Source organism: Amphibalanus amphitrite, unplaced genomic scaffold (assembly GCF_019059575.1).
Source record: "Amphibalanus amphitrite isolate SeventyFive unplaced genomic scaffold, NRLGWU_Aamphi_draft 000181F_arrow, whole genome shotgun sequence".
Lineage (NCBI taxonomy): Eukaryota > Metazoa > Arthropoda > Thecostraca > Balanomorpha > Balanidae > Amphibalanus > Amphibalanus amphitrite.
The window spans coordinates 454,698-481,973 of NW_024881676.1; the positions used below are offsets into that span (position 1 = coordinate 454,698).

The following is a 27,276-nucleotide window of genomic DNA, read 5'->3' on the forward strand; positions in this document are numbered from 1 at the left end:
GGACAGTAACTCCAAAACCGCTACCGATCCGGTTGGTGATTTCGAAGCCAGACGATTGATTCTGCAGTACCTTCGCTCTCAGATTATGGCTGTGATGCATAAATAAAGGAATAATATCTTTGATAGGGACTGCCTTTGTTCTGATCTGTAGGTCAGTGTATTCTCAGCAGATATACGAGGCCGTGCCGGATGTGCTACGTGATTGAATGATATCACTGTGCGGGTATTCACAGTGATCAATGCTTTGTTTAAAGTGTACGTATCTATCATAGCGTTTCAGCTCGCAGTTAGCGTGTTGCCACAGAAATTGCAATCGGTCCCCGAGGTATGCGCGCTGCACAGAGACTAGTTATATGTATCGCATTCGCACGCAATGCGCTGTCGGCGGTCAGTGCTAAAATGGCTCGTTTTCGACGCAACTGGGTTCCGTGACAAAAATTTCGGAGAAGCAGAGCAGCATTTTGTGTGTTGTTTCCGAAGAAAAATACGATGATGCGTATTGTTAAATGAACAATGCACAGCAAAGTCTCCGTCAAGAAAATACTATATTATAGTTTTGAGAGATGATGCTCCTAAACTCAATGCTGAATGCTGATATAGGTACTCTATCATTTACTCCTCGGTATATAGCACAGTCGATCCAAAGATCTGCACCGTGACACTGTTACTCTCTCCCATTTCTATTTACCGACTGAGAACGTAAAGGGCCGGTGTCACGCCGTCTGATTTCTGTGTGTAGGTATATGTGATCACTGTATTTATGTGCGTATTATATACCGTGAATGGGATAATTTACGCTTCATTGCTTCATTCATATTCACTCCAGTGGTGTATCTGCATTCTGCAGGCCAATTTGTGACCTTATGCTTCACCTATGTAGGATCGCCATTCATAGACTAGATTTGTGTTTATTGAATGTAACTTAGCTAGTGAAAGGGTACTGGTATGTAACTATAGGTATACTGATCCGACGGTGCCTCGGTGCGCTGTCTCCACATTACGCCGTGTCTCAGAGTCTCCATGTTACTGTGAATCGATGAAAGCTGAACTTTGAGGGATGACCGACGGCCCCTGACCCTGGCCTATCGCTGATCGTCGATCAAGACAAATGACCTGTGATCCGATGGGCATTGACCACTGGCGGCCACCCCCGACACCTGACCACTGTCCACAGCCGCTGACTTCCGACCGTTGACCGCCAAACGCTGACTGCTGACCGGCTCCCATCTGACCACTGACCTCCCCTCCCCCTCTGTGTCCCCAGATGTGCGGCGCCTGTGACCTCTGACATCTCCACCCTCGTCCCCTGTGTTCCCAGGTGCGCTGTTCATCTGACATTTCCTTCCTTCCCTGTGTCTTCAGTTTCGCTGTGCCTCTGACCTCCCCCCCCCCCCTGTGTCCCCAGGTGCACTGTGCCTCTGACCTCTCCCTCCCTTGTGTCTTCAGTTTCGTCTGACCCCTTTTCTCTCCCCAGGTGCGCGGCGCCTCCGATCACGTGCCGGCCGACCTGGTGGTGTCAGCGCCGGCCGCTCGCTGGGCCGGCCGGCTCACCGGCTGGGCGCTAGTCTCCGCCGTGCTGGGCTACCTGGCGGCGCGCCGCTGGCCCCAGCTCGGCGCCAGACTGCTGGCTTCACTCTCTGCCAAACGGGTCGGCTCGGCGGTGACACTGGTCTGAGGTGGTAGGGTTTAACCCCGGGCTCAGGTCTCGGGCAATAGCGTTGTGTGAGCGCACAGAGAGCTGGTTGGTTGTGACTGACTGTGACAGAGCAGTAGTGAGCTGCGGACGATGCGCTGTCTTTGGCGTGATGGTAGGATCTGCCCGGGCCCAGCGTTGATAGGAGTATCTCCTAGACGTAGATGGGTGTTTCTGTTGCAGTGTCAGCGAGATAGCTGTTTCCTAGAGTTCCGGAAGGAGTAAAACAGTATTGTTCACTGCCCCCGATAGTCACCTCTCAGGAGAGCCAGGTGAATTGTATCAGCTGACGGCCGCCAGTTTGTCAGACAGGTCTGGTGGAGAAATCTGTGCCATTCTCTGGCTGCAGGACACTGCCGTGTGGTACCCAAACCCTGCTTCAGCCGCCGCTCAGCTAACTGCTGCTTAGTGCCTTTACGTGTCGGTGTTGCGAGCTGGTAGGGTTTTAGCGCGCAGACTTCCTCCTCTCTGGTTTTTCCGTGGTCAGCTCGAGATTCGGTCGATCGAGTGAATCTCGATCTGACTCCTTTTTCAGCAGTGGGTGTGTGGATTGCCAACGAGGGCGGGGGCCGTTTGGAGGGGAGAGTGAGGGAGGAGGGCCGGGTGCGTCGGTCGGGCCGGGTGGGGCTCTCTGCCGCCGTCGGTACCGTTACGGCCCGTCGGAGAGCGGCCCGAGGCGCCGGAGGAGCCAGCTGCGCCCTATCGCCGCCGCCGCCAGCCCGCCCGGCGAGAACAGATGGGCACAGCAGCGACCGGAGCGCTCAGAGACACTGAAGGAAATGAAACGACATCGACGCTCGACTGAACGCGACTGAAATGAACCGACAGCGACTTTGGCCGAGTTAAACTAACTAAAACTATAATGAGGCCATGGCTCGGCGCCCCTAGGGGGCTCAGTTTCAGCTCGATCTGACGGAATGAGAATCCCTGTAAAGTGTGGGACGGCAGATGTGTTTCGCGTCCGGTGCTCCCGTGTGAACCCGACTGTAGCGTTGACGCTGCGTAGGACCAGAATAGCCGTGTTGCTCGCGCTTAGCTCCAGTACAAAGAAACGGGTGGACGCTGCGACTCGCGGACTGTTGGTCGCGTTGGCTGTTTCTCGCTTTCAAAGAGATGTGACCCATTATTGTTGATGCCGTGCCGTTGCGAGCTTTTTCTAGTGTTAGTTTGTGACATGTCTGGCAGCCAAGAATAAACGTTATTACGTTGTATAAGGAGGACGTTTATTCGCGCCAGGAGTCTCCTATTTACCCAGTCTGTGGCGAAAGGTCCGTCCCACGGGGTCCGCCGTCCCGCTTCCTGACAGTAATTGGCGTCAGGATGTCCGTCTCACCAACGCCTCTCAGCTTCCCAGCTGGGCCGGTAGGCGGCGCGCTGGTCGGCGGCCGCAGCTTCGCCCTTCGTCCGCCGCGCGGCGCCAGCGTCGACTGGCCGCGCGCCGTCGCAGCGCTCATTGATTTTCTTATCAGAACATCCGGGACTCTGGGTGGCCGACGGCGCCGAGCGGCGGCAGCAACAGTAAGGCCAGGTGTCGGAGCGTGTGGTGTGCCGTCCGACTGCCGACCGCCGGCGCCGCCCTGCCCCAGCTCGACCTCGGCCGCCTCCTCCGCGCCGCCCGCCGGCCCAGCCTGCAGCCCGCCGCCCGCCGGCACCGGTGGAGCCGAGAGCGCCCGACCAGCGGCCCTTACGGTGAGTCTCGGCCCGTGTCGCGCCTGGCGCCGTGCCGTGCCGCCGCGCGAACGATCGATAAAGGCGCAATCACGGCCGACAGATGCCCCGGGGGTGTGCCCTGCGGCCGTCACCCGAGCACCGCGCCCCGAGCTCTTTCGGTAAACCCCTTGAACGAGAGCAACGAGCGGATAGGATAGTCTGGAAAGCGTAGAGTAACGTCCATCCTACGGGCTTCGATCCGCCTCGTCTGAGGCCACTTCAAAGCAGCAGGCTTCTTTCGTCGTGGTTATGATTCTCGACCCTCGCAATGTCCCCTGTTTCATCGAGCGGAAATCAGTGCTCTCGAGCTACCAACAGCTCCCATCAGCTGTAGAACATCCAGCCGATGATTCGACATTGTGGACCATCTCTCCAGCGAGTGGATCGGAGTTTGAGTTCCCGATCGATGTGGTGAGCGCCGTTTAATAGGTGGCCGGCGGGTCCGGCGTCGCAGGTCGAGCGGTCATTTGGTGGTGAATCGCCGCTTGTCAGAGGACAGTGACGTCAGCCGGGCCCGCCTCTGTTTGGGGTGACGTCAGCACCCCCCCCCCCCCACCCTCCTGAGGGAGGGGGTGGGACAGTTTGGGGACCGACCCGGCGAAAGAACACCTGTTGCGGCGGTAATGAGAGGCTGGACGACGTATGGTGTTGCTTGATCAAGTGATGTGAAGATAAGTGAGATGAGGTGGGATTGGAAGATGTAGGACGGCTTTCAACCCTATATTGGGCGGGATCCGTGGAATGCTCCTGATAAGGCTATTTGCACCACTCGACATAGTTTACACTCCGTCCTCGGCTCCTTGCTCGCGCTTGATTCGAGCCCGTGGCCACGTCACCCAATTGCGACTGCCCCCGAACTTCCAGATGAGGAAGAGCATCCTAGATTTCGATTAGACAGGTACCATTGCCTCTCATTCAGCACGCACTTATCACATTAAGCATCTAGCCTTGATGATTGAACACGGTATTGATGTAACCCTCACTGGGTCATTGGCCGGGTCAGGCGAACCTCCTATCACCATCGACCTACCTCTCGGCGTTCTATCGCAATGATCATGAGACGGCTCCTCCGCCGAAGCTACGGCTCCCGGGGGAATCATGACCTGTCTCCTCCTAAATAAGCGGCTGTTCTAGGAACACGGGACACAAGCTTCGTCCGGCGCCTGCCGACCGAGTCCTTTGACAGCTGAGGGGACCGGCCGAACTGCTAGCCCTGTTAGATCGGAGGAGGACCGGCCGAGCTGCCGCTGAGCCCGTTTACAACCGGTGACCCATGCCGGGAATGACGGCGAAGCTCCGGCCGACCCCCGCCGTACACAAGTGTCAGTCTTGTGCGACTCACAGCTCCGCAAGTGTCGCGCCTGACCTGGGGATGGGGCGGGGAGGGAGAAACAGCTGCGTCTACGGAGGTCACCGGGCGGGGGTCACCGTGGAGCGACCTCAGACGGGGCCTGTCACCGCCCGAGTCCCTGTAATAGACCTAACACAGCCGGGGGACGGGTCCGAGCGACGCGTCCCACGCGGCTCGCGACTCACGTGTCCCTAATGACAGACGAAGCCGGGGCGAATAACAAACACGGGTATCGTTCCAAGAAAGCTCAGAGTTGAGCCATGTCACGGCGGTGTGATCCTGTCATGTTTCGTTCGGAAGACTCGATGAGAAGTTTTGTCCGAAATGTGTGTGGCTGTGCAGGCTGGTGCCTCTTGCTTCATCCGTCTAACCCTGTATCAGCAGCCACGTGATGACACCATCGGAACAACACGCTATTGAGGACGATGGAACAGTGAGCTGCCCGGTTTGCGAAACCTTATCGTGTCGGCACACATGACATCCGATATGTTGTGTCTCTGTGATGATGAAATCACAGCCAATTGTGCTCGGGACGGTGGGATGTGGTGGCTTTGTGGTGCTATTTCGGGGAAGGTCGGGCCCTCTGTCAGCTGATAATTATGCGGTCGGGGTCACCTTAGGCCGGCTGTGTTTGAGGTAATTATTGCCTCTGTCATCTTCAATGATCGGGATGGCATTTACCTCAGAGCTGCTACGAACAGCTCAGCTCGAATCCTATTTGGTAGATACAATAACCGCCCACAACAACAACACATAAGAGTTGGAGCCAATGTACAAAACGCACACAATAGATTCGTATTGCTTTTGCTTCTTACTGCTTCTTACTCGACTTCTGCCATCTATCTTTGGTTCTCATGTGATCGATAATCGTTTTTTCGGAGAAGTACGAGTATCTACCGCTGAATCTCCGTGTCTCTGCCTGTCCTAATTGGTGATGTTATTGGGCGTCAGCAGTAGGTAGGTATCATGTTCACTATTTTCAATAAAGGTTTTATGAGAATCCGTGTAAGTACCTTATGCTTTGATGTCGAGCACATCTAAGTCGTATTGATAAAAGAGGATCAGTTGCCTCTTTGTGGGATAGATTCGCATATAGATCTCTATACCGGTATACAGAGGTCTATGGCTCGCATATTCTGATTGTATTTCCCAGCACCTTTCTGTTTGCTAGTCTCACATATCTATATCTGTTAGATCTGAATTTTACATGTTATTCGTAACTCTATCTCAAAAAGTATACGCTGTGTCGACAAGATTCAATTTTCCCTGCATTCTGGGAAACATCACCAGATGTTTGTAACAGGCACGGCCTATTCAGCTTTCCGCCCGAGCCGTGGGCTTGTTATCTGAACGGAGCACAACAGGTATCCTGTCATACACAGGCTGCGACGCGGCGGCGACATTCTTGACGCACACTGCGTCACTAACGCCGTATGCGTGCCGGGCTGGCATAATGCGGAATACTGCGTGAAGGATAAACTGGAAGGCTGCGAGGAGTGTTACTTTTACAGTAGCGTGTTAGAAATATCGCACTGTGATTCTGTTATCACTATGGTGGGAAATCATCATCTCATCTCATCTCTCATTTATTTTCAACAGAAAAAGACAAAATAAGTACAAAAGTGAAACAAATAGGATGCCTGCCTGTGGCTGGCGGCTGCTTTTCCAGAACATAGCCAAACAAGCATGCCTCTGAACGCCAGCTTCCCTGCCGGGGCCGTTAGGAGAATGAAGCGGTCCCAACAACCAAGTCTGTCGCACTACCGGCCACCTCAGCCGCTCCTGCGCCGCCTATCAGGCCGCTCAATGGCCTCTTGTCGCCAGTGGCTCGCTGCCTATGACGGCCTTTATGGCCGTTCTCGAGCAGCTCACGCCCACGCTGCGCAAAATCACCAGACGCCCGGCGACCAGATTCCCGGAGACACTTCGCAGAGTGTGGGCTGACGAAATCCGACAGGCGAGACGGCCTCTCTGAAGCCGTGTGCGTCACCTTTATCGGAATTGGGCACCGTTTGCCGCTAACTCGTTTATATCGTTTTCGTGCTAAGCTCCTGTTTGCTAGTGGGTCGTTGCACCAAAATTACCGCTGGTGCGCTGAGCGTTGCTGACCTTTACGGTCTCCAAGGTGTTGAATTTTTCATCGATTGGTAAAGGTCGCGTCTGCTGCAAGTGGCGGCACTGTTAGAGACATGGTGTGTCATGTACAAACAGTGAGTGTCGGATCGTGGGTCGTCTCAGGCTGCGTGGGTGCAGTTCGCAGCAGTGAAGATTGCTGCATGCAACAAAACACTGGACAGCTAGCTGATTCACACGGGGATAGCATGAAGCAAATGCAGCGTCTGCCCGAGCTGCCTGTCTCCTGCTCTGTGCCGGGCGACGAGGGGCCAGGCTGCCTGGAAGGTAGGCTGTGCCGTCTGGTTATGTTCCAGTCCATAGATGTCGCTAGTGGTAGGCGCCTGAAACCATGCTGTGCCGCACGACTCTGCCAGGCGTGATTCAACGTTTCGCGGGGCAAAGGCTGCAAGTGCAGTTGAATGAATTGCGTTTTGAGTGACGTTGGACTTTTCTGAATGTTTCAACGTTTGCCGATATCACCGTGGGTGACGGACAGTTGCGTGGGTGTCGTACATATGTCAGAAGTTCGGAATAACTCAATTTAACATTCCGCACTCTGGATTCGACATAACATGAAGGTTATTTTTGATGCACTTATATAGTGTAGTTTGATAAAACATGCAGAGCTGCTTCATTCACTATGAGAGCTCCGAGATAAAGGCGTCATACAGCCGTGTACGCCATTCAGCTGTAATGGCACCTCACACCACTGGTCGTCGTTCCTCACTGCGCCCGGTGGTAGGTGTTTGTTCCTTTGTTGGCCGTGTTGATCGTGGGTGGCGTGCCGGCTGGACCCGCCACCGGTCACCGTGATCGATCTGCATACGCCGCCCCTTCGGCCGATCATTACGTTCACGGTATTGGTGCGGGGTAGTGTGAGCTTTGGACCTGCGCGGTGTAGTGTCGGCCTAAGAACGTTGTGGTGTGAGCCTAGGACCGGTGTACGGTGTCGGCCGCACAGCACCGTGTCAGACCAACAGTGAACTGCTCCGTCACCCCGCGGCTGCTGTGTCACTCCGGCCACTGTCTGCCGTGTTAGGTACCGTGAATCGGGGGCCTGGGTGCTCGCCAGAAGGGGGCGGTACAGTCATGGTACAGCCATGGTACAGCCTTGGTATATTGCCGCCAATTTGCAAAGAATGGGTGCAGCGTGATAGGTTCATTGACCAAGTTATTCCAGCTTCATGAGTTCGTCCTCATTTTTGTCATTTCAAGTAGCCTGGTCTCAAGTCTGGTATTTTATTCTAAGCTATGCTGCTATTTGCCCTGGCTTATTTTTACTCGCTTTATTCATTTCAATTCTGTTGAGGATTACGACAGAATTAGGTTTAGAGCCCCTTGATGGCTAACTTTATCGCGATTTGACGCCCGACGTTACTCACGTCCGGACTGATACGCCTAATGCAGCTTCAAACGCCGTAATAGTAGGTATATTGTCGGGGTGGATGTTGAATGCAATCTACTGCATGTGACTTATAGGGCTTTCTAGGAAGGGCATCATAACGCATGTGCTGAATCAAGTTTCCTGATAAGAGTCATAGCTAACATGCCACGGTTATGTTGCCATGGTAGTCCATTTTATCTAACTTTATGCCAACAATATGTTTCTTTAACAGGAATCGAATAGAACACTTGTGTCAACTAAGCATTTACGTGCTACTCCGAGAAAACAAACAAACAAACAAACAAACAAACAAACAAACAAACAAACAAACAAACAAACAAACAAACAAAGGCGGAACTGAAAAGGGGTATCATTTAGGGCAGAAACAGGGCAGATAAGAACCTGATTTAGAGAACATTGCTTTGTGAGACAAACCTTTTACTAGCAATACTTTAAGGCGTAGGCGGTAGGCCTTAGCTCAGTTTTAACCCGCGCCCCACTGGGGGGGGGGGGGGCTATTTATAGCCCCCCTCCCGTTTTTCTGCAATAACTTCCAAACCGCTTGACGCATCGACGCCAAACTTTCAGTACCTTCGGCTGCATCAATTTGACACCTTGTGTTAAAATTTTAACTTCGTACCTACCATAGGTCGGCCGGAAATGACGTCAGAGTGACGTCATGTTCGGCCGATTTCGACGCAAAACATTGAACCACGGCAATCGCTCCCAAGAGCTCAGTTTCTAAGCTAGATCCAATTTCTTTGCATGAGAGGACTCAGAATAGACTGCGCTATCAAACTGCTATCTCGGATTTTCAAAATATTGAAAATTTCGAAAATTTTACATAATAAAATTCAAAATTTATATTTTTACATTTTTTCAAAAAGTTTTTGACTTTTCGAAAAAACCGGAATATATGTGATAGAACGCATTATTATGACTAGCTCTAGCAAGTTTTAGCTTAATATCTTCAAAAATGGCCAAGTTATACGAATTATTGCAAAAAATTTCCAATTATTAATTTTTCAAATCAATTTTTCAGCACGAATTTGACATCGTACGCCAATATAAATAGCACCATCATGTTCCTGAGCTCAAACTGCATCCAATAGACACCTTTTTTGTTGAAAAAAATTAACTTCAAAATTTGACCTTTTTTGACCTAAAAGTGACCTGACCTTAGCTAAATTTGACTCAAAATGACCTCGAATGACACAGACGACATCAAATTCGAAATGTTTGACCTAAATGGACCATAAAACATGTGTCACGTGACCGACGGATGATATAATATTTTCGTGACCTGTGATGACCTGACCTTGACCTGCAAATCAAAGTACAAGTTTGGTACCCTCAGAGTATCTAGAGCATCTGTTCACGAGTGTGTGAACCAAAAATGAGCCTGATCTGACTTGTAAGACGGCGGCCAGAGCCCAAAACGTGACGAAGCCAAAATGCTAATAATTTTTACTTTGACCTGACCTGTGACGTCATCGGTGACCTCGAGGTCAATGAAATTAGGTTTCGTTCGACAGTTTTTCCGGGGCTATCAGACGCCGTTTGAATTTTGACGATCGGCCCAGTAGTTTCGGAGTTAGGAGGGGGGGCTATGAATAGCCCCCCCCCCCCCCCCAGTAGGGCGTGTTATACGCAGACCCCAGTGGGGCGCGGGTTAAACGTAATGTGTGTGCAGTAACGCTCTTCAGGCCGGGTCTGTATCTGAGGGGCTCAGTCAGTGAAGGCCATACATCACCATAAAGATAGGCCGTGGGAGAAGATACGCCCGCTGTGGTCTGATGGCCGACCTTCGCCGTCCCATCATCGCTGCTCCTGGCTGGGAGGCCTCAGAGGTCAGACCGGCCATTGGAATAGCGCTGGTCGGACGGAAGTGAACATGACTAGTGGACGCTGACTGTGTAAAAATGTGTGATCTTTAAGGTGTGATACTATATACGTGAGAGAAGCTTACATAGAGACAGCATAGATTGAGCATAGGTGCATTTGGTCTCAAGCTTTTGTGATAAGACGTATACCTGTCAGCGAATAGCGTAGTTCTGATAGCTTGTCGGCACACAAATTCGCTCAAGCAATCTTAGAGGCATGCACACAAAGTCAAAGAGCTTATTTCTGCTTAGCTGCTTACTGCTTGGCAATTAAGCTAATTATTGGTGGTGCCCTTTTGTTTAAAAATCTGTTTCACCTGACACATTTCGTCTTTTGTCTTCGGCGTTTTCTTCATTTGATCATCAAAGATCACGTTAGTGTGAATTACGGTTGTGCATCACGCTTCCTTGTTTTTCAACGGTTTTTCCAAGGGAAGGTATGCTGGAACTGTCGCGGGTCCCACTGCAGTTCTATGTCAGAAGCATGTGCCAGTGAACAGTGATGGTAGGTGTCTGGTGATATCGTCCATCATCTGATACCTATCATCTGTTGGCCAACTTAATTGATAGTAGCTAGTTCCCAATCTTCGAAGGCCCGTATTGATGAGACCATCAGCTGGTTTGTTTCATTTCACATACAAATGTATAACAATAGGTAGGTTTTGCGTAAAAATATGTGGCCTTTACCTGATTTGTGTAGTCATCGCTTTTTCTGTCTTAGCTCGCTTTATATCAATGTCACAGAGGTGTTGAAAACGACTTATGTCAGGACCATTGAAGGACTGATATCGACATTTAGCGCCTCCGTTTGCGGTATAAAACAGATAGCGGTAGTAGGTCGTTGCAGGTCCTTATCTACCGCGGAACTGCGATGGAGTGGGCCGATTACAGACCGCTACGACAGGAGTCAGGACATGAGTCCGCCTGTCGCCATTCAAGAGGCAGTGCAGGCGGACTGTGCAAGAGCCAATGCAAGAGGCAGACGTAGGCATCGCAAAGCGTGGTTTACGCGGAGTGGCGATGCTATAGCATTACCAGACCGAAGGTTTCAAAGCATAAGCTAAGCAAATAGAATGAATGAAAATCGCCCACCTCGTCTGCCGCATGCCCGCAGCCCACCACAAACAACAACGCCACCGCAAACGCCACAATATAAGAAAAGAAAAGAAACGCCCGCAACGCCCCGCCACCTAAGATGCCAAAGCGAACGCCGCGAAAATTAAGATACACAAAAAATAAATAATAAAAACGGCCATCCCATCCGCCGAAAACATCGGCTTGCTTTACCGGCTGCTTTAACGGCCTACTTTGGCGATGATGGGTAGCCCGAAACTCGTTTGTTTATTTCTTTATTTGTTTATTTCGCAACATATCCAACAGGCAATGCCCTTTAATAGGCGAAGTTTGGGCGGAGATTGGTTGACATGCCCCGCAACAGCCTTTCATCATTCATCAATGAAAAGCTGTGACAAGTATAGCCTGAGGCCGTCATCGATCGGTGGCGATCAAGTTTTGTCCTTGGCCGTTTAAATAGGTAGCTGTATAGGTATAAAACTTTCCAAATAAGACCTTCGGGTACCCAGACCTCCGGCAGCCCAGACCTCCGGGTGCCCCAACTTCAACTCATGCTCAAACTCGTCCTTCAACCCGTGATAGGGTTCAGAGTCATACTCGGACCCATTCCCGGAGTCACACTCTGACTCGATCTCAGACTCGGCCGCTGTCTCGGTGACGTCCCCACCCACCGGTCATCCCGACACTGGTACCGGCGCCAGCCCCCAGTGGTCTCCTCTCGTGCTCTCCGGCGACGGGCTGACGCCGCCAACGCGTTATCGATTATCGATTGTCGCTGCTGACTCAGTGCCGGCCGTCTCGGTCAGTCAGACGCACTCGGAACGGACCATGCGGTGGGTGGCAGACAACATGCACGGTCGGGTACCAACGATGGCTAGGTATAACGTGTTAAATGTATCTACCATACGCAGTTGATCTTCTGTCTCATTGTGCTATTTGTTTGGAATCATCAATAAGCTAGGCGTCCAAAAACATGTGAAGTCGATACGTACAACGAAATCGTCAGTCGGTAGACATGACTCTGTACCTCATATATACGCCTACGGCCAGAGTTTTTCACCTGATGATGGTCTAATTTGCATGAGAAAGCAGGCTTGTAAAGTGGAACAGCTCCATAGGCGGCTTTAGCACTTAATCCTCCTTGTGTACTCGGGTCGTCGAAAATCTGTCGCTCTCCCAGCCCTTGTCCATCCGTCCCTGACACGGCGCCGCGGTGCCGCCCATCGGTAGTCGGCCCCGCTGGTCGTGTCCGGAACCTAACGATCCGCACTTCCGAGACGTGGCGCGAGCGCCGCGCGACAGAGCCGACGGGGCCAACGGGTCGAGACGGCGGCGACGGCCGGCCGTGTGACGCGAGCGCCGCGCGACAGAGCCGACGGAGCCGACGGGTCGAGACGGCGGCGACGGCCGGCCGTGTCGGGCTGATCCGGGGGGCCGCGGAACGGGGCACGGGGCGGGATATGGATAGTCGATGAGGAAACGGACATGGGGAGTGAAGGAAATGATATGGATTTTAGACATTGACACAGACGAAGGGAGTGGAGGGCACGTATGGATAATAGACACATAAGGACACGATCTCGACACCTTGCATAACGTAAATGGATACCAAGCATGGACTCTGATCGATGAAGAAAATAGCCTAGAGCGGCACTCGCCAGAACGGCATGAGATGCCCCGGCACAAGACACATCTGACACGAATCTCGATGAAATTATAGATGAATCTGGCCGCCACGGAGCTAGAAATTATTACATAAACGACGTCGATCACGTCCCCAGGCAGGAATATGGAAGTTGTGAAGACGGATGACTCAACAGCTACCTTTCATGCCTAGCATGGGCCCTTATTATGTTTTTAATCATATAAACTGAATTGCAAATTACGCATAACGTCCTATATTCGATGGTTGTTGACACATATCTTGGTCGGACAAAAAAAAAAGTAGACGGACAGATATGACGAAGGGTCATGGAGGACATGTGATGTGGTCTCCGAACAGAGGGGCGATTACAATGCACGACATGCACAACAGAGTGCTCGTTTCAAATACACAATGCATGGCACTTCTATGTTTACGTATACCACGAGTTTGCGTCTTTAATTGAGATTGATTGGTACTTGACATTTGAGGTGAATAATGAAGGTCTGTTGTTTTGATGAAGGGCAACAGTAGGACAAATTGCAGGCAAAAGTAGAGCTTTGTTAATAAAATGACGGGCTATTGGTTAGGTTCAGAGGTTTACATTATTTATTACGTCGGCCCGAATGGCTATTCACTATCAGTGACCTGTATGGAAAAATTGACGCCTGGCCAGCTCATAAAACATCTAGTACAATTATTTTTACTTTGAGGATATAATTAAACCCATCTTGAGGCATGTGCTCAATGCTGGATGCAATTAGGACCTAAATCACAATGGCGCTCAGTGAAAATGCAGAGTATGTTCGCTACGAGTATACCCAAATAAGTCCTCGCTATCCATAATGCTGCATCAAGCAAACGGCTCGAGCAGCTTCCATGATGACATTGCCACGTCGATCACATGCTGACGGAACATTGCTGCTCACTCGCGCTGTCTGAATTCCATTCACTCGTGTGTGAACGATCTCATTCAATCGATGAGTGCAACGATCGACAAATCAATATGCTTTGTGCGCTGTGCTGTTTGTCGTCTTTGACACGATTACATTGTTCTTTCGTGTGAACAGTATTAGCTGAGAGCGGATTGTGACTGTTGAACTGCGTTTGGTGCTCGATGTGTGACGTCAACGTTAACCTTTAGGAGCGAGTCATTCACAGCATCGCAAATAAAAATGGCGAGGGTTGGCTCTATAAGAGTACATATGGCGCGAGATGCTGGCTTGGCCAGATTAGGGCTTTACAGTTCCTTGGCTCTGAACCAAGACCTCTGGCTTCTGACCCAGGTAAGCATTATCCATGACAAGCCATCATGTTCTGAGCGCCACCACTAGCCTGACTCCACCTATACCGGCAGGCTGCATCTCGGGGCTCCACAGAGGTCGACCTCGGGCCACGGTACCGGGCGCTGGCGCCCTCTAGGTACCGTCACCCCGTAGAGGGCGCTGCAGCCGTGTGAGGTCTGTCAGCTGAGGGAAAACGTCGATAGGGGTCGACTGGTACGCCCACCTGGGTCTGTTTTATCCTTTCTATATGGTTATCTATATGATTATATGATTATCCTTTCAAACTGGCCTTCGAACAAGTGCAGCTTCACCCTCTGAGCAGGGGATGGATATCTCAATCCGCAGGTCTCGAAATTCATTTCTCTTACATAAAGACACCCTAAGCACAATGACATGACCTACGGTGTTTCACTTCTTAATGACAGAATCGATACTCCGATTGAAGGCCGAGTATTATATAACTTGCCATGACATTGGTTCCCTGCGGAGTGCATGGAGCGTCATAATCTACAACCGTGATCGTAACCTCGTGATCTAGAAGAGTTAGTGCGTAGTATTCGTGAGCGTTTGGTTCGGCGAATGTTTTTTTACATATGACAAGTACTAGGTTAACCCTCGCCCGTATTGGTGTTTTTCCAGCCGTGAACGTATAGGGGGGGGGGGGGGTCCGTTGGACCCCCCCTTGCCGTTTCGCCCCTGATCGAGCTAGAGCTTCGCGGAAAAAACGAGCGTGTTGCCCGTGACGAGAGGAAGCTGATGATACCCAATTTTAAGGTCCTAGGTCATTGGTTGACCTTGCAAGTCAGGTCAATGACCCAAAAGTCGGGAAAATCGGGACCTGTTAGAACGTCGTAAAGTGTGGCTGCTATGGGTTTTTTCGGGGTGCTGATCACGAATATCATGTTAGTTTTGATCACAGATGATGTCTTCATGCATTTAGGTCAGGTCGGGTCAGGTCAGGTCAGGTCAACCAGTAAGGGTATTCGTAGTAGGTGGCAACCGCCTCTGACAGCTTCGTAACATGTTACGAAGGCACCAAAACTACTTCGTAAATGTTCATATGGTTGCTAAATTCGAATTCAGCTCCAAAAACTGGCCTAGAAACATGTAAAACTCGAAAAAAGTGAATCAAGGTCATCAAAGGTCAATGACCTGACCTGACCTTCAGGTGACCTTGACACCCACCCTAATGCATGTAGGCAACATCATATCACATGTTTGAACGCTTGAAACCACGAAAAGACTGCAAACGCGCGGCTAATGCGAGCCGACATACGCCGAATCGCGATTCCGGCCAAACATGGTCTCGAAAAGTAGGTCACAGGTCAAAGGTCATTTGGGTCAGGGTCATGAAATTTTCAGGGTAGGTGTAAAATTGATGAACGCGAGGGTACTGAAAGTTTCGTCGCGATCGGCCGCTTTTTACGCGAGTTATTCGCGAAAAACCATGGGGGGGGTCCGTTCGACCCCCCCCCCTATACGGGCGAGGGTTAAGGTACATATTTTCGCCTATAAAATACATCCGTTTTTACAGGCGACATTTTCCGTGTCACTTTACGAATTCCAAATAGGTATTTCAATTTCGAAGAATGTTTTATCTTCCTTAACATTCGATATACCTACCTATAGTTGCTTTTAATTGGCGTATTTTCTAAAAGCTTGGTAAAAGGACGACCAAGTTTCGGCGAATTTACAATGAACTTGAACAATGAACAATGAACATGTCATGGGGCGGCCCGGACCGCCGCTCCGGGCAGGAGCCATGACCGCTCCCTCCCCTCCCCTTCCTCCCACCCCCACATACCGGGAACGGTAGCGGTGTCGGGCACACGCTGAAGCCCTGTATGTATATCGCGCGACTGACATGTATCGTCGGGCTATTTCTGCCGCTCTGGCGCGACCCGACACGCGATCAGGCGGTGCTCGGCCCCAACCCGTCCCACACCGCCGGGAATTCCGGATAGTGCAGCAGCGCTGGGGTAAATCAGTGCAGTTATTCGATTCAGATATTACACAGCTCTGACGTTGCTTTCATTAGGCCCGGACATTACCTTATCCCAAGACAGTGCCCCAGCCCCAGACCAGGCCCAGACCAGACATAGGCAGAAAAGTGCGACAGTCTCACTCTCAGACAGTCCAGCATTCCCATCCCATCCGCATCAATATTAGCCCCGTCTTCCACCACCGCCTCCTCCGGCGGACCAGGCACGGCGGGAGCCGCCGGCGCGCACGTCTAAGTTCCATAATTCACCGACAATCAATGGCCGACCACTGACGGCCGACCGCCCACCGCGCCCGGCGTGCTTCCGCCGTGCTCCGGGCACGCCAGCGGCGTTCTCGGACGTGCTCGGCCGTGCTGGACGTTTAGTGGGTGTGAGGTGATTCAGCTATAGCGCATTTATAACTATGTGGCCTGCAGTGTGCGGTTGCCGGTTTAGTGCAGCGAACTGCGCCGCAGTCGCCAGAAGTATTGCGGAATTTGGTACCTTGACCAAGTCCGGTCGTTTACTGAGCAGTTGTAGCGGTCAGTGTCACAGTGCAGCCATGGCACGGTGACAGCCGAGTCGCAGCTCGCTGGTACCGCGGCCCTGTCTCTGCGGGGGTCCGCGGCAGGGGGAGCGGTGTCGTGCAGAGAGGGTGTGAACACCGCCTGGTGTGCCCGGACGGCGGCCAGCCCCCATGGCGCCAGCCGACCGTCCCAGCGCCGCCGACCGACCGACCATCGACACCACCGACAGTGTGAGGTGTGCGGGCGGCGCGGCCGGGCGAACGGCCGGAGTGAGCGCGGGGAGAGGGAGGGAGACGCGGTGACACGAGAGTGACGTGACAGGGAGAGAGTGAGAGAGGCGGAGGGAAGGTCACGTCACCCTGTCCGTTGGGTCCAGTGAGGATATCGACGCGTTGAGAGCGCCGAGCACTGCCGGTCTCGGCTGTGACGAGCCCCGCGTGGGAGGTGAAACGGGAGCGAATCGGGCAGTTACCACCGCCATTCCGTCTCACTGAGCCCGGCCTGTGAATATCCCATGGCGCAGTCTCAGGTGGTGCCCTATCGCGTCGGCAACTGAATAAATCCACCTGAACGGAGCGCTGAATGTCCTGGTGAAGAGCGCGGTCAAGTGAGCACTGAATGTTCCGGGAACGGGAGCTGAGCGGATAATGCTCCGGTGATTGGTGCAGTGAAGTGAATGCGGGACTCTGCGAGGCGGACCGCAGTCACGGTGGCTGACCCACACTGCTCAGTGGGAGCACAGAGCCATGGGGGACCCCGTGTACATGCCGCAGCGCAGCGGAGCCGGAAAACACTTCGCCGCTCTGTCAGAAATGGTACGAAATGTGCAACATCACACTTTTATTTTATTATTTGCCATAAATGGAGGGATTTGTAAATGATATCAGGGAACAAAGCGGTTTTATTTGTTTTGGTTTATTGATAACCGTCTTCACCACCACTCATTTCCTTTCATTTATTGCGGATATTTATTACCTAAATTACAATGAACGTCTGACTACCTAAACCGGCATGACATATTTTTTGTTCCTGTGGTACCTACAGCTGTTTTCACGTGAGAGGTTAGGTACGTGCTCGAAAGAGCACTAGCATCGAAGTCTTGTCTGGTGCCTTAATGCCTTGCGTTGCAGTTATGTGTACTTGTGCTGTGACAGTCATTCGCGAGCGTCTGGCAGCGTCCGTGAAAGCTGATTACTTCGTCGCTAGGTGGCACCACCAGTAGTTACTTGGATAGGTAGACTGTGCCGCACGACATGAATCCAGTCTGAAGAACGGGTAATGTAGTGTGGTGTCATATCGCAGAGTGGTGGGCTTCGTAGCATCCTCGCAAATGGCTCAGACTGGTAAATGGCTAAGAAGAGCGGAAAAACATTTCACGACTACGTGTGGAATTGTATCATTCGATATTTATGGAAGGTTAACATCGTAAGTACATAAGCCCTCGCCGAATCTCGTGCTTGGGGCGAGTAATGCGCGTGCGGGCATGCCGTTTTTAAGCCGTGGCGTCTTCGGCAAATAAGCGCAGGTAAAAATGTGGCCCTGGCACGAATTGCGTATCGATTTATCCGCTGTCAGACGCCGTCTTATCCACCGGATACGTTACGGCTGACCACCCATGACCTCTCGCTTAAAGGTGAAATGTCATGACCGATTCACAGACCGGTTATCATGCATTGGTGGGTACTGGGTAGCCGCAATCTATGTCTCATCCCATCCCCTAAGTAGCTCGTTTAGAGTATCTGTCTCGTCTAGTGGTGCCGTGGATGGTTGGGGGGATGGAGTCACGATAATTTAGATTTTAGTTAGCTTACAGTACGAAAACTCCGTCCCTCACCGTGCCGGCATAGTATCTCCAGTTCCCTGCTAGATTTGTTACTCCTTTGGCTGAAACTGAGGTTGTCGCTGTGCCTTTGCTACCGCTGCACCTTTGGCTGAGGTTGCGGCTGTACATAGGGGACAAACTCGACGGCCTGTTACCTGGAGTGTCGCGGCCGCTGTCGGCGGGTCAGCCTCGGCTTCTGTTCTCTGACGTGTCGCGTCCGTGGGACAGTCTCGGTGTCTATTCCGGATAGTGGACAAGTGTCGCGGCGCCTGGCTGCGGGACGGGCTCGTTGCCCTGTTCCCTGGACAAGTGTCGCGGCTCTGGAGTGTCACCTCCGCTGTCGTCGCCAGCCGCCTGTCGGTGACGTAGCGACTGCTGACGCCACCGTTGGACCGGGCCACAGCCCCAGACCGGGGTATTGTCCCCGGCCGGTCAGCCGTGGTCCCACCACCGATCACAGGGACAGACACTGAACTCGGACTTGGCAACTCCACTCGAATTAGATGCACGGTTTAACATAGTTATTTATAAGAGTATTTGATGACAATAAATAGTGTGAAACGGGTCTAATCAATCATAACTGATATGGGTGATATAATTTTGTTATAGCGTCTTGTTTAGATGAACAGACAGCAATTTTATCGCAATCGGACCACACAGGTATCGAGTGGTAATTATCGACATCGATATATTTTGAAAAGTAGCTTTTTATTCACTTCGGTGCACAGTGGAACAAGCGAGATAACTTGCATTTTCGACGCGTACTAACAATCTAATTTTGTCTTCCTTGCAGATGGCCGGCCAAGATCCACGATGGCAGAAGGACGCGGCAGACCAGAACTTCGACTACATGTTCAAGTTGTTGATAATTGGTAACTCGTCAGTGGGAAAGACGTCGTTTTTGTTCCGCTACGCCGACGATTCGTTCACATCTGCCTTCGTGTCAACAGTCGGAATCGACTTCAAAGTGAAAACCGTGTTCCGGCAAGACAAGCGAGTCAAACTTCAAATATGGGTAAGTAGTGTACCGGAAGAGAGAGAGAGAGAGAGAGAGAGAGAGAGAGAGAGAGAGAGAGAGAGAGAGAGAGAGAGAGAGAGAGAGAGAGAGAGAGAGACGCATTCGCTGCTTGAACATCCAATTCATTAACGAAATAAATATCCACCGTCCATCAGTTTCCCGGAGATCACAGACCATACTCTTTGTCTGGACAAATACGGCCAAATCACACGCTCCGTTCGTCTCTCAGTACGCTCGCCATCGTTTCATGTCATCCGTACAACACAGCACCATCTGTTCTCGTGGGCACGGATAGACAGAGGACCACCCACCCTCTTCCCTGCGACAGGACGCGACCGCCCGCTCCCAGTAGGTATGGGACGCTCATTGGACTTGATTGACATATGTTGTCTGCCTGGGTGGAGACACTCGGATGGAGGGTACAGTAGGACTAGCGTCTAGCGGGACGTAAGATGGGTGCATTGGTCTGGGAACGAATGCTTAGGAGATTGGCAAAACAGGATACATTTACTGGTGAGGTTGACATTCTTGCTGCTAGCCGATGTCATGCCGTAAGGTAGGTACATGCGTTAAAATATTTAATATTTGTAAGCAATGTAGGTGCCCACCTACTCCACAAGTAATCGTCTACTTCACAACTGATAATTTGGGGAGTAAACTCATTTTATTAAAGATGGGTAGGGGAACATATGTGAACATCAAAACACAATGCAACTTTGCCAGTCGAAACTTCATTCACCACAAGCGACCGGTGATCGTTGTATTGAAACAGTATCGCCTGCCCTCACAATATGACGAAACACTGCCGCCATTCAGCGCCGTCACGGTCCACCGTTATTACGGCAGACGGCTACGAAGCTATACCTGTCAGCTGCCAGCATCGTTATCGCGCAATCGTGGCTCAACTGTCAAATGAACCGTGACGGCTTCCGGGCGAAATGGGACTCACGGCAGACGCTGGTCAAAGTTCGGTGCTCTGTGGCTTTATTTAGCTGATGACTTTTCTTGATTACTACGAGCGGTCTTCAAAGGGAAGCGTCCTATTTTGGCCGAGCATGTTCATTTTTATCACCATGGCACTATCGATTAACGTGCACGAAGTGAAAAACTGCATCAATACGGAAGTACGTGCTATAGGTATAGGAGCATGGTCTATATTCGTATGCTTCTGATTTCTCAACAAATAAAATCACTGTCATCATCGAGCATCATTACTTCACAAATTTTTCATGGTAATGTATTTCATCCTAAAGCACCAAGCGCCCAAAGGTAGCTGGAGATACCTCATGGTCTTCTCGAGCTATACCATTTTCCACACGTATCTGGACAAAATCAGCGCCTGGTCAAAGGGAAGCACTCAGCGTCACACATAGCAAGTGTGGCGGCCCAGAGTCAGTTGTCTCCGCGCCTGTGACATTGAAAACAGATGTGCCAGACCAAATCAGATGACATTTGGTGGCCCACCTGTAGCCGGCTACCATTACAAGTCATACACATGTGCTAATCCAGGGAGCGGTTTTGTTGTCAAGGCACAGAGCAGAATGACCAGGCAAGGTGCAGTTAGAATGCTGATGGAGCACGACTTAAGGTCAGGCATTAATGCTGAACTTTAACATTACGTATGGCGGACAAAACGGAATTGCCGCATTTTAGTCTTTGAATGCACGGCGATTTTGCTTTTACATTATGTTGGACGGAAAGGTCACCAGCTGGAGCCAGTTAGCACTTATAGCCTAAAATAGCGGCATTGTAACACTTTAGTATCACCTGACAAACATAACTCAATAGCATGGTCAACACTGTCCTTGCAAACACCATTCAGTCCTCCACTGATCCATAGCCATCAGCCGGACTGCCGCACCGTTTAACCCCGGCTGACCCGCCGGCCGCCGACGCGGCGCCGTGTCGGTGTCGACGGGCCGGCTCGGTGCGGCGGTGACGCCGGCTCCGGGTCGATATCAGGCCGTGTGCACCCCACCCCCCACCCCTCCCCGCTCGGTCCGGACTGGCTCTTGGCCACGGCGCGCCTCCTTCGGCGGTGTCGGAGCTCGTTATCACCTGGCCTGAGGAGCAGCCGACCAGACGTCCGGCTGAATGGGCCAACCACCGGACTCAGTGACGCCAGCCGCAGCCCAGACCGACACCGGCCTCTGGTCTGCAGCCCCCGCCCCCGCCCCCGCCTCCAGGGCGGCTGGCGCCTGGCCCCGTCTGGTCTGACCGCAGGGTCAGCCCCGCCCCCGCCCTCACCCTGTGACCGGGGTGATATATACCTCAGCGATACTCTTTGGCTTAAATAAATAACATTGCACATAAAAATGAATCAAATAAAACCGCATAACTGTCCGCAAAGGAATCCGTGAACTTTAATATTAAGTCAGAGGAGACACCCTAGAGTGAGCGCCGGCGTCCCTGCAGGGTATTGGGGAAAGTTCTGCTGCGGGAGGAGACGCCAACTCTAGATAGAGTTATCGAGTTTCCAACCGCAGTCACCTGAGGAACGGTGAAAGGACTTCACCAGATGACTCAGAGGAACGGTGAAAGGACTCCACCAGATGACTCAGAGGAGCGATGGAAGGACTCGCCAGGGACTCAGAGGAGCGATGGAAGGACTCACCAAGGACACAGGGAAACGGTTCGGTGGAAGCAGTGTTGGAATGACTCTGACGAAAGACGTGACTGTTGGGCGGTGGACGGTTGTCGGTGCAGCTCACCTCGGGCGGTGTGAGGGTCCACAATATAGCGATAAGTGGACGGTGGACGGTGGACGGTGGACGTTGGACGGCGAATAGTGGACGATGGACTGTGGACACTGGACGATGGACACTGGCCAGTAGATAGTGGACGTTGCGTGGACCGCGGTGTGCCCTGCGGGTGGTGAAAAGCAGGACGTGGACAGGAAGTAGACGACTGACGATAGACCGTGGACGGTGACAGTAGACGAGGAATAGCTGACAGTTGACGGTGGACAGAGACGACCAGGAAGCATGTAGACGGACGGACGGCGTACATTGGCCCATGGACGAACGGTGGACAGTAGACGGACAGTGGACGGACGGACAGTGGCCCATAGACGAACAGTGGACGGTGGCGATGGTCGGTAGACGGTAAACAATGAAGGGTGGTCGGCGGGCGCAGGCCCACCAGCAGAGCGCAGCAGCCGTGGCGGTATCGGCGGCACGGTCCGGCGGAACTCCATTGAGCGGATCGCCCGGCGGCCGCGCCGACTGTCTGTCCATGCTGGACGCGGCACGGCACAGTGCGCAGTGCGGCAAGACATCTCCCCGCTCTCTCTCTCTCCTTCCCTCTCCCATCCTCTCCCCGCCCTCCGCGGGGAGACGCCAGACGGAGCAGGGCGGGGCGGCGCCGACCGTCTGCACTGGCCACCGATGACGACATTATCTGTGTCAGCAGCAGTGGAAGCAAAAAATACATAGATACATTTAAAATGTCATCTGATTTTAATCACAATTTATCATATTGTATTATAATATTCCATCAATTACATCCTCAAATTTTGACATTTCTGTACTTCATTTTATTTTCACATCCACAAGCTTGTGAAAAAATAAAACGTGCACAAGGTTGTGTGCGCAACTGTGGGAAAAAAGTACAATGGTTCTCGTTCGTATTTCTCCTTATACTTAATTTCACGCCGTGCTGCTCTCTAACCCAACACATGCCCTTTCGGCAGGACACGGCGGGTCAGGAGAGGTACAGGACGATTACGACGGCCTACTACCGCGGCGCCATGGGCTTCATCCTGATGTACGACATCACCAACGAAGAGTCTTTCAATAGCGTTCAGGACTGGTGAGTGCGGCTGACGCCATGCTGACGTCTGCTGAAATGGTCAGTGTATAACGAAAGATATTCCGTCGTTGCATTAATGGTGTTCCCACTTTCCTTGATACCGTCTTCTCGACTCTATAGGAAAGGTCACTTGAAGACAATAGACTGCTATGATTACGGGTTATGGTTGTCGGTGACGCTTACTGCGGGCAAAAGAGTGAACATTTAAGGTGAAGACTGTAACTAGAGAACAATGTCAGTTATACGGAGGGTGCGAGTCCCGTCCAGTGTCCTAACCGGTTACTGGCGATTTAATGTGAGAGAGAAGGAGAGAGAGAGAGAGAGAGAGAGAGAGAGAGAGAGAGAGAGAGAGAGAGAGAGAGAGAGAGAGAGAGAGAGAGAGAGAGAGAGAGAGAGAGAGAGAGAGAGAGAGAGAGAGAGAGAGAGAGAGACCGACTCAGATATATCTTAAGTTTCATAAAATATGTATGGAATATTTCGTATTCGATCTGTTTTACCAGCTCGTCTATCGATTTAATAACGATAGGTAATATATAATACATAATATATAATAAATTAATAATATAATATATAATATATAATATATAATATAAAGGACAATGATCATAACAAACGCAGATATCGAATGCATTATCTAATGTTAACTACCAGATGCATGGTATACAACAGGCAGGCAAGAGCTGAGTATTTGTAGCTCAAAGTGCTGATTCATACCCACATGTTGAACGTTTGTCACACTAATGGGGTACCTGTGATGTTCATCATTTCGCTTCAGCACTGAACAGTTCCATTACGCCGCGGGCTGCCCCGCTTACCTTGTGACCCACATAGATCGACCCTGGTTCACAGTCGACTGGGTCGCGTATCCCGGCTGTGGCCGACTAACGTGTGTGCGGCCCTGATAGAGCGTGTCCGATCGATATCAATAATGTAGCGCTATTTATGACGGCGGTCGGCGCTCGATACTGGCACAATGGTGGCGCGTGAGCCACGAACGGGACAGGCGACAAAAGCGACAGGAACTGATCGACACAGCTCGGCCACAGAAGCTGTTACTTGTCGCTCAACGATTGGATCAATTGTGAACTGCACTGCAGTCCTGATCATGCTAAGCTAAGAAGAGCTATGAAAAATGAGGCTTAGCCTCGCTGCTATGGTGCCGCGCGGCGGTGCCAGGTGTTGTGCGGTGCAGCCTATCCCAGAGTCTGCAGGCGCTACAACTAACGCCATCTATTGACAGCGCGGCGAAACTCTGAACGCTAGTGGCAGAGCGCTGAGATCGCTTCCCTCGGCGACAATCATGGCCATTATCAAACGGCACGAGCTTGTCAGTAGGGCTAAGGCTTTCTTCCGTGATCATAAATTGACCGGTCAGGGGAAAGAAGACCGCTGAGCTTTGCGTTTTCTCCGTGGCAGAGTGCTTCCTACTAAGGCTAAGTGCCGCGGCTAGAAGCATTGGCAGACACTGCTACAGGATGGTGGTCATTTAGGAAATCGTATTATGTCTTATTCAGCCTTGACATGACACGTGAGGCACTCAACACAAAAACGTATGTTGTTTTTTCGCTTTCGGCAAGCAAGGTCGATGGAACGGACCAAACGGGTTGACATGACATCCCAGGCAGCATGGTTTGACACGATAGGTACTAACTGTCTTCCTTCCAACCACAGGTGCACCCAGATCAAGACGTATTCTTGGGACAACGCCCAGGTGATTCTGGTCGGGAACAAATGCGACATGGAGGACGAGCGAGTCATCAGCTACGAGCGCGGAAAGCAGCTGGCCGACCAGCTCGGTCTCGAGTTCTTCGAGACCTCCGCGAAGGAGAACATTAACGTCAAGGTAAGTGCATGGTGGCGCTAGGGGGACACTGCAACTAGTGGGGGATCAGGGGAGTGCCTGCTGTCCTGGGGGGGGGGTCAAGGATGTGAGCGATGCCTTTAGTTCGTCTCAGATTGCGTGATTCCACTAGTCAGACTCAGGAGTCAGGACAGAACATTATATGTAGTGTTCTCATTTTCACCGCTGCCTGCTCTGTCACCAGGCCGTGTTCGAGCGACTGGTGGACATCATCTGTGACAAAATGTCCGAGAGCTTAGACTCGGACCCCAACATGATGAACGCCAGCAAAGGCACGCGGCTCACCGACCAGCAGCCCCCGAGCTCGGCGCCGTGCAACTGCTAACACCAGCGCCGCCCTAGCGGCCACCCCGGCAACTGCCGGCGGCCGCCTCACGGACGGGGCACGCGGGCGGGAGGGCCGGTCCTGTCCGATAGGCACGGACCAGGGCGGCTGGGAGGCTCAGAGGGCTCAGTCGAGGCCAAGTGGAGTAATCTGATCTCAGTTGGGGTCATCTGAGGTCATGAGGTCAGATGGTGTCAACTGAGGTCACGGGCTATCAGCTGATATCAGACTGAAGTCAGCTGCGCGCAAGGATTGGTTGATATCAGCTTGGCCCGTCTGAAATCTGAGGCCAGGGGGCCTCGTCTCGAGTCACTCCAAGGCAGCTGGCGTCAGCTGAAACCGGCTGAGGTCAGTTGAGCTCGCGGCGCGGCGCTCGGTCAGCCTCAGTCGCTGTTGGGCCCTCTTCCAATGGCCCCGCGCACAGCCCAGCCCGGTACTCCGGGGAGGGCTCCCAGAGGAGGTCAGGCGGCCGGTGGCGGCCCTGGCGGCGCGCCCTGACGCTAGTCGCGTCAGACCCCTCAGACAGACGCGCTCCTGGTTCGGTGGGCGGGGAGGGTCGGATCGGGCCGGGCAGTGACCCTCGCTGTGCCTCTCGGTCCCCGAGGTCTCCGTGTTGTCTCGTGCTGGCAGCGGGCTGGCCCTGGTCGGACGGACAGCTGTGTGAGCGGGCCGCAAGCAGACGCTCGGCGCGCTCTCTCCGGCTCTCTCCTCTCTTTCTCCTCGTTCCTGTCTGTCTCTGTGTTCCGCCGCGGCCTGCCGCAGGCGGAGACCGCCGACGCTCCGGTGAATGTCCCTCGCGAGTTAAACAGACTTCCTCCTTCTCTTCGAGACAGGAATCTCCCCACATGTGATCGGAACGCTCACTCCTCCGATTTGGTCAGACTGGTCTCCTATAAACTCGCGTTCTTCCCCATCTACCTTTACTCTCGATATTCGGCATCTAAAAACAATCAAATCGGCGCGGTGACACGAACGCCACCTATACCGCTCACCGTGCGTGTAGCCCGCCACCTAGCGAGTGCCAGTGGAGTCTGCCCGTGATGGACCCGCCGCGCAACAGCCCAATGTCGCGTTTCCCCTATATAGACTGTGAGTTTGTACGTGTACCTGTGAGCTGCATGCGATGTATCGGTGCTGTCGCCTCTCCTTCGCTCTCTCTTTCTCTCTTCCCTCTGTCCCCGCGGGGACAGGCGGTCGCCTTGTTACGTGTTGCAGTTTCGTTACGCTGTGGTGTGCCCGTTTTCGTTTCGTTTCTGTTTAGTTTGTTATGGTGAAAAGGCTCTGTGTGCGACCGAGTGGAGGCATCACATGTAGCGGAATGACAGGAGTGCCACCACCAGCCCGCCAGTAGACATGTTCTTTGCGTTGTTTCGAGGCGGTGTGTTTCTGTTATTTCCGGAGCAGCGCGGCCGCTCTGTCGAACAGGGCACGCGCAGTGAAGTCTGTTAGACAATGCGCCGGGAGCGCTCCGCGACTCCTCTGCCGGCGGCGCAGCGGCAACTGATAATGCGCCGTGACCGCGGCGCTGTGCCCGCTCGTCAGTTACATTCCGTTCCGCCGCTCTGGAACCGCGCGGTGCGCGCCCCGTTCCGCGGTGTCGTTCCGTTCGTTGGGCCGGCCCGGCCTCTGCCGGTGCGCCCCGTTACGTTGGACGTCTGTACACACCGGAGCGGAACCCGTGCTTCCGCGCGCGCTGATCCGTTTATGATTGTACATATATATCGTAGGGACCGAGTTGCGTTGCCATCCAGTACGAATACACATGTTAAATGTCCATCCGAGTTGTCTCAACA

At 52.4% G+C, this 27,276-nt stretch overlaps 2 protein-coding genes across 3 annotated transcripts in view; both read left to right on the top strand.

The window, feature by feature from the left end:
- LOC122384119 (ankyrin repeat, SAM and basic leucine zipper domain-containing protein 1-like) overlaps positions 1–2,904 on the top strand; it is a 53,305-nt gene extending 50,401 nt beyond the window's left edge. Inside the window, exon 12 of the mRNA XM_043371151.1 lies at positions 1,475–2,904. Coding sequence (XP_043227086.1) covers positions 1,475–1,675 — 201 coding nt within the window. The 3' untranslated portion in view covers positions 1,676–2,904. The remainder of the gene's footprint in view (positions 1–1,474) is intronic.
- A 262-nt stretch (positions 2,905–3,166) lies between these two features.
- LOC122384087 (ras-related protein Rab-3) lies at positions 3,167–27,259 on the top strand. Of its 2 annotated transcripts, none has more exons than XM_043371086.1 (5): positions 3,167–3,382; positions 19,263–19,484; positions 23,179–23,297; positions 24,969–25,140; positions 25,343–27,259. In XM_043371086.1, exons 2-5 carry the CDS (start codon positions 19,263–19,265, stop codon positions 25,481–25,483), a joined length of 654 nt encoding a protein of 217 aa, XP_043227021.1. In that variant the 5' UTR covers positions 3,167–3,382; the 3' UTR covers positions 25,484–27,259. The 2 variants fall into 2 exon arrangements, with proteins under 2 accessions (XP_043227021.1, XP_043227020.1); XM_043371085.1 differs by lacking the exon at positions 3,167–3,382 and adding an exon at positions 16,875–17,462.
- The last annotated feature ends 17 nt before the right edge of the window (positions 27,260–27,276 follow it).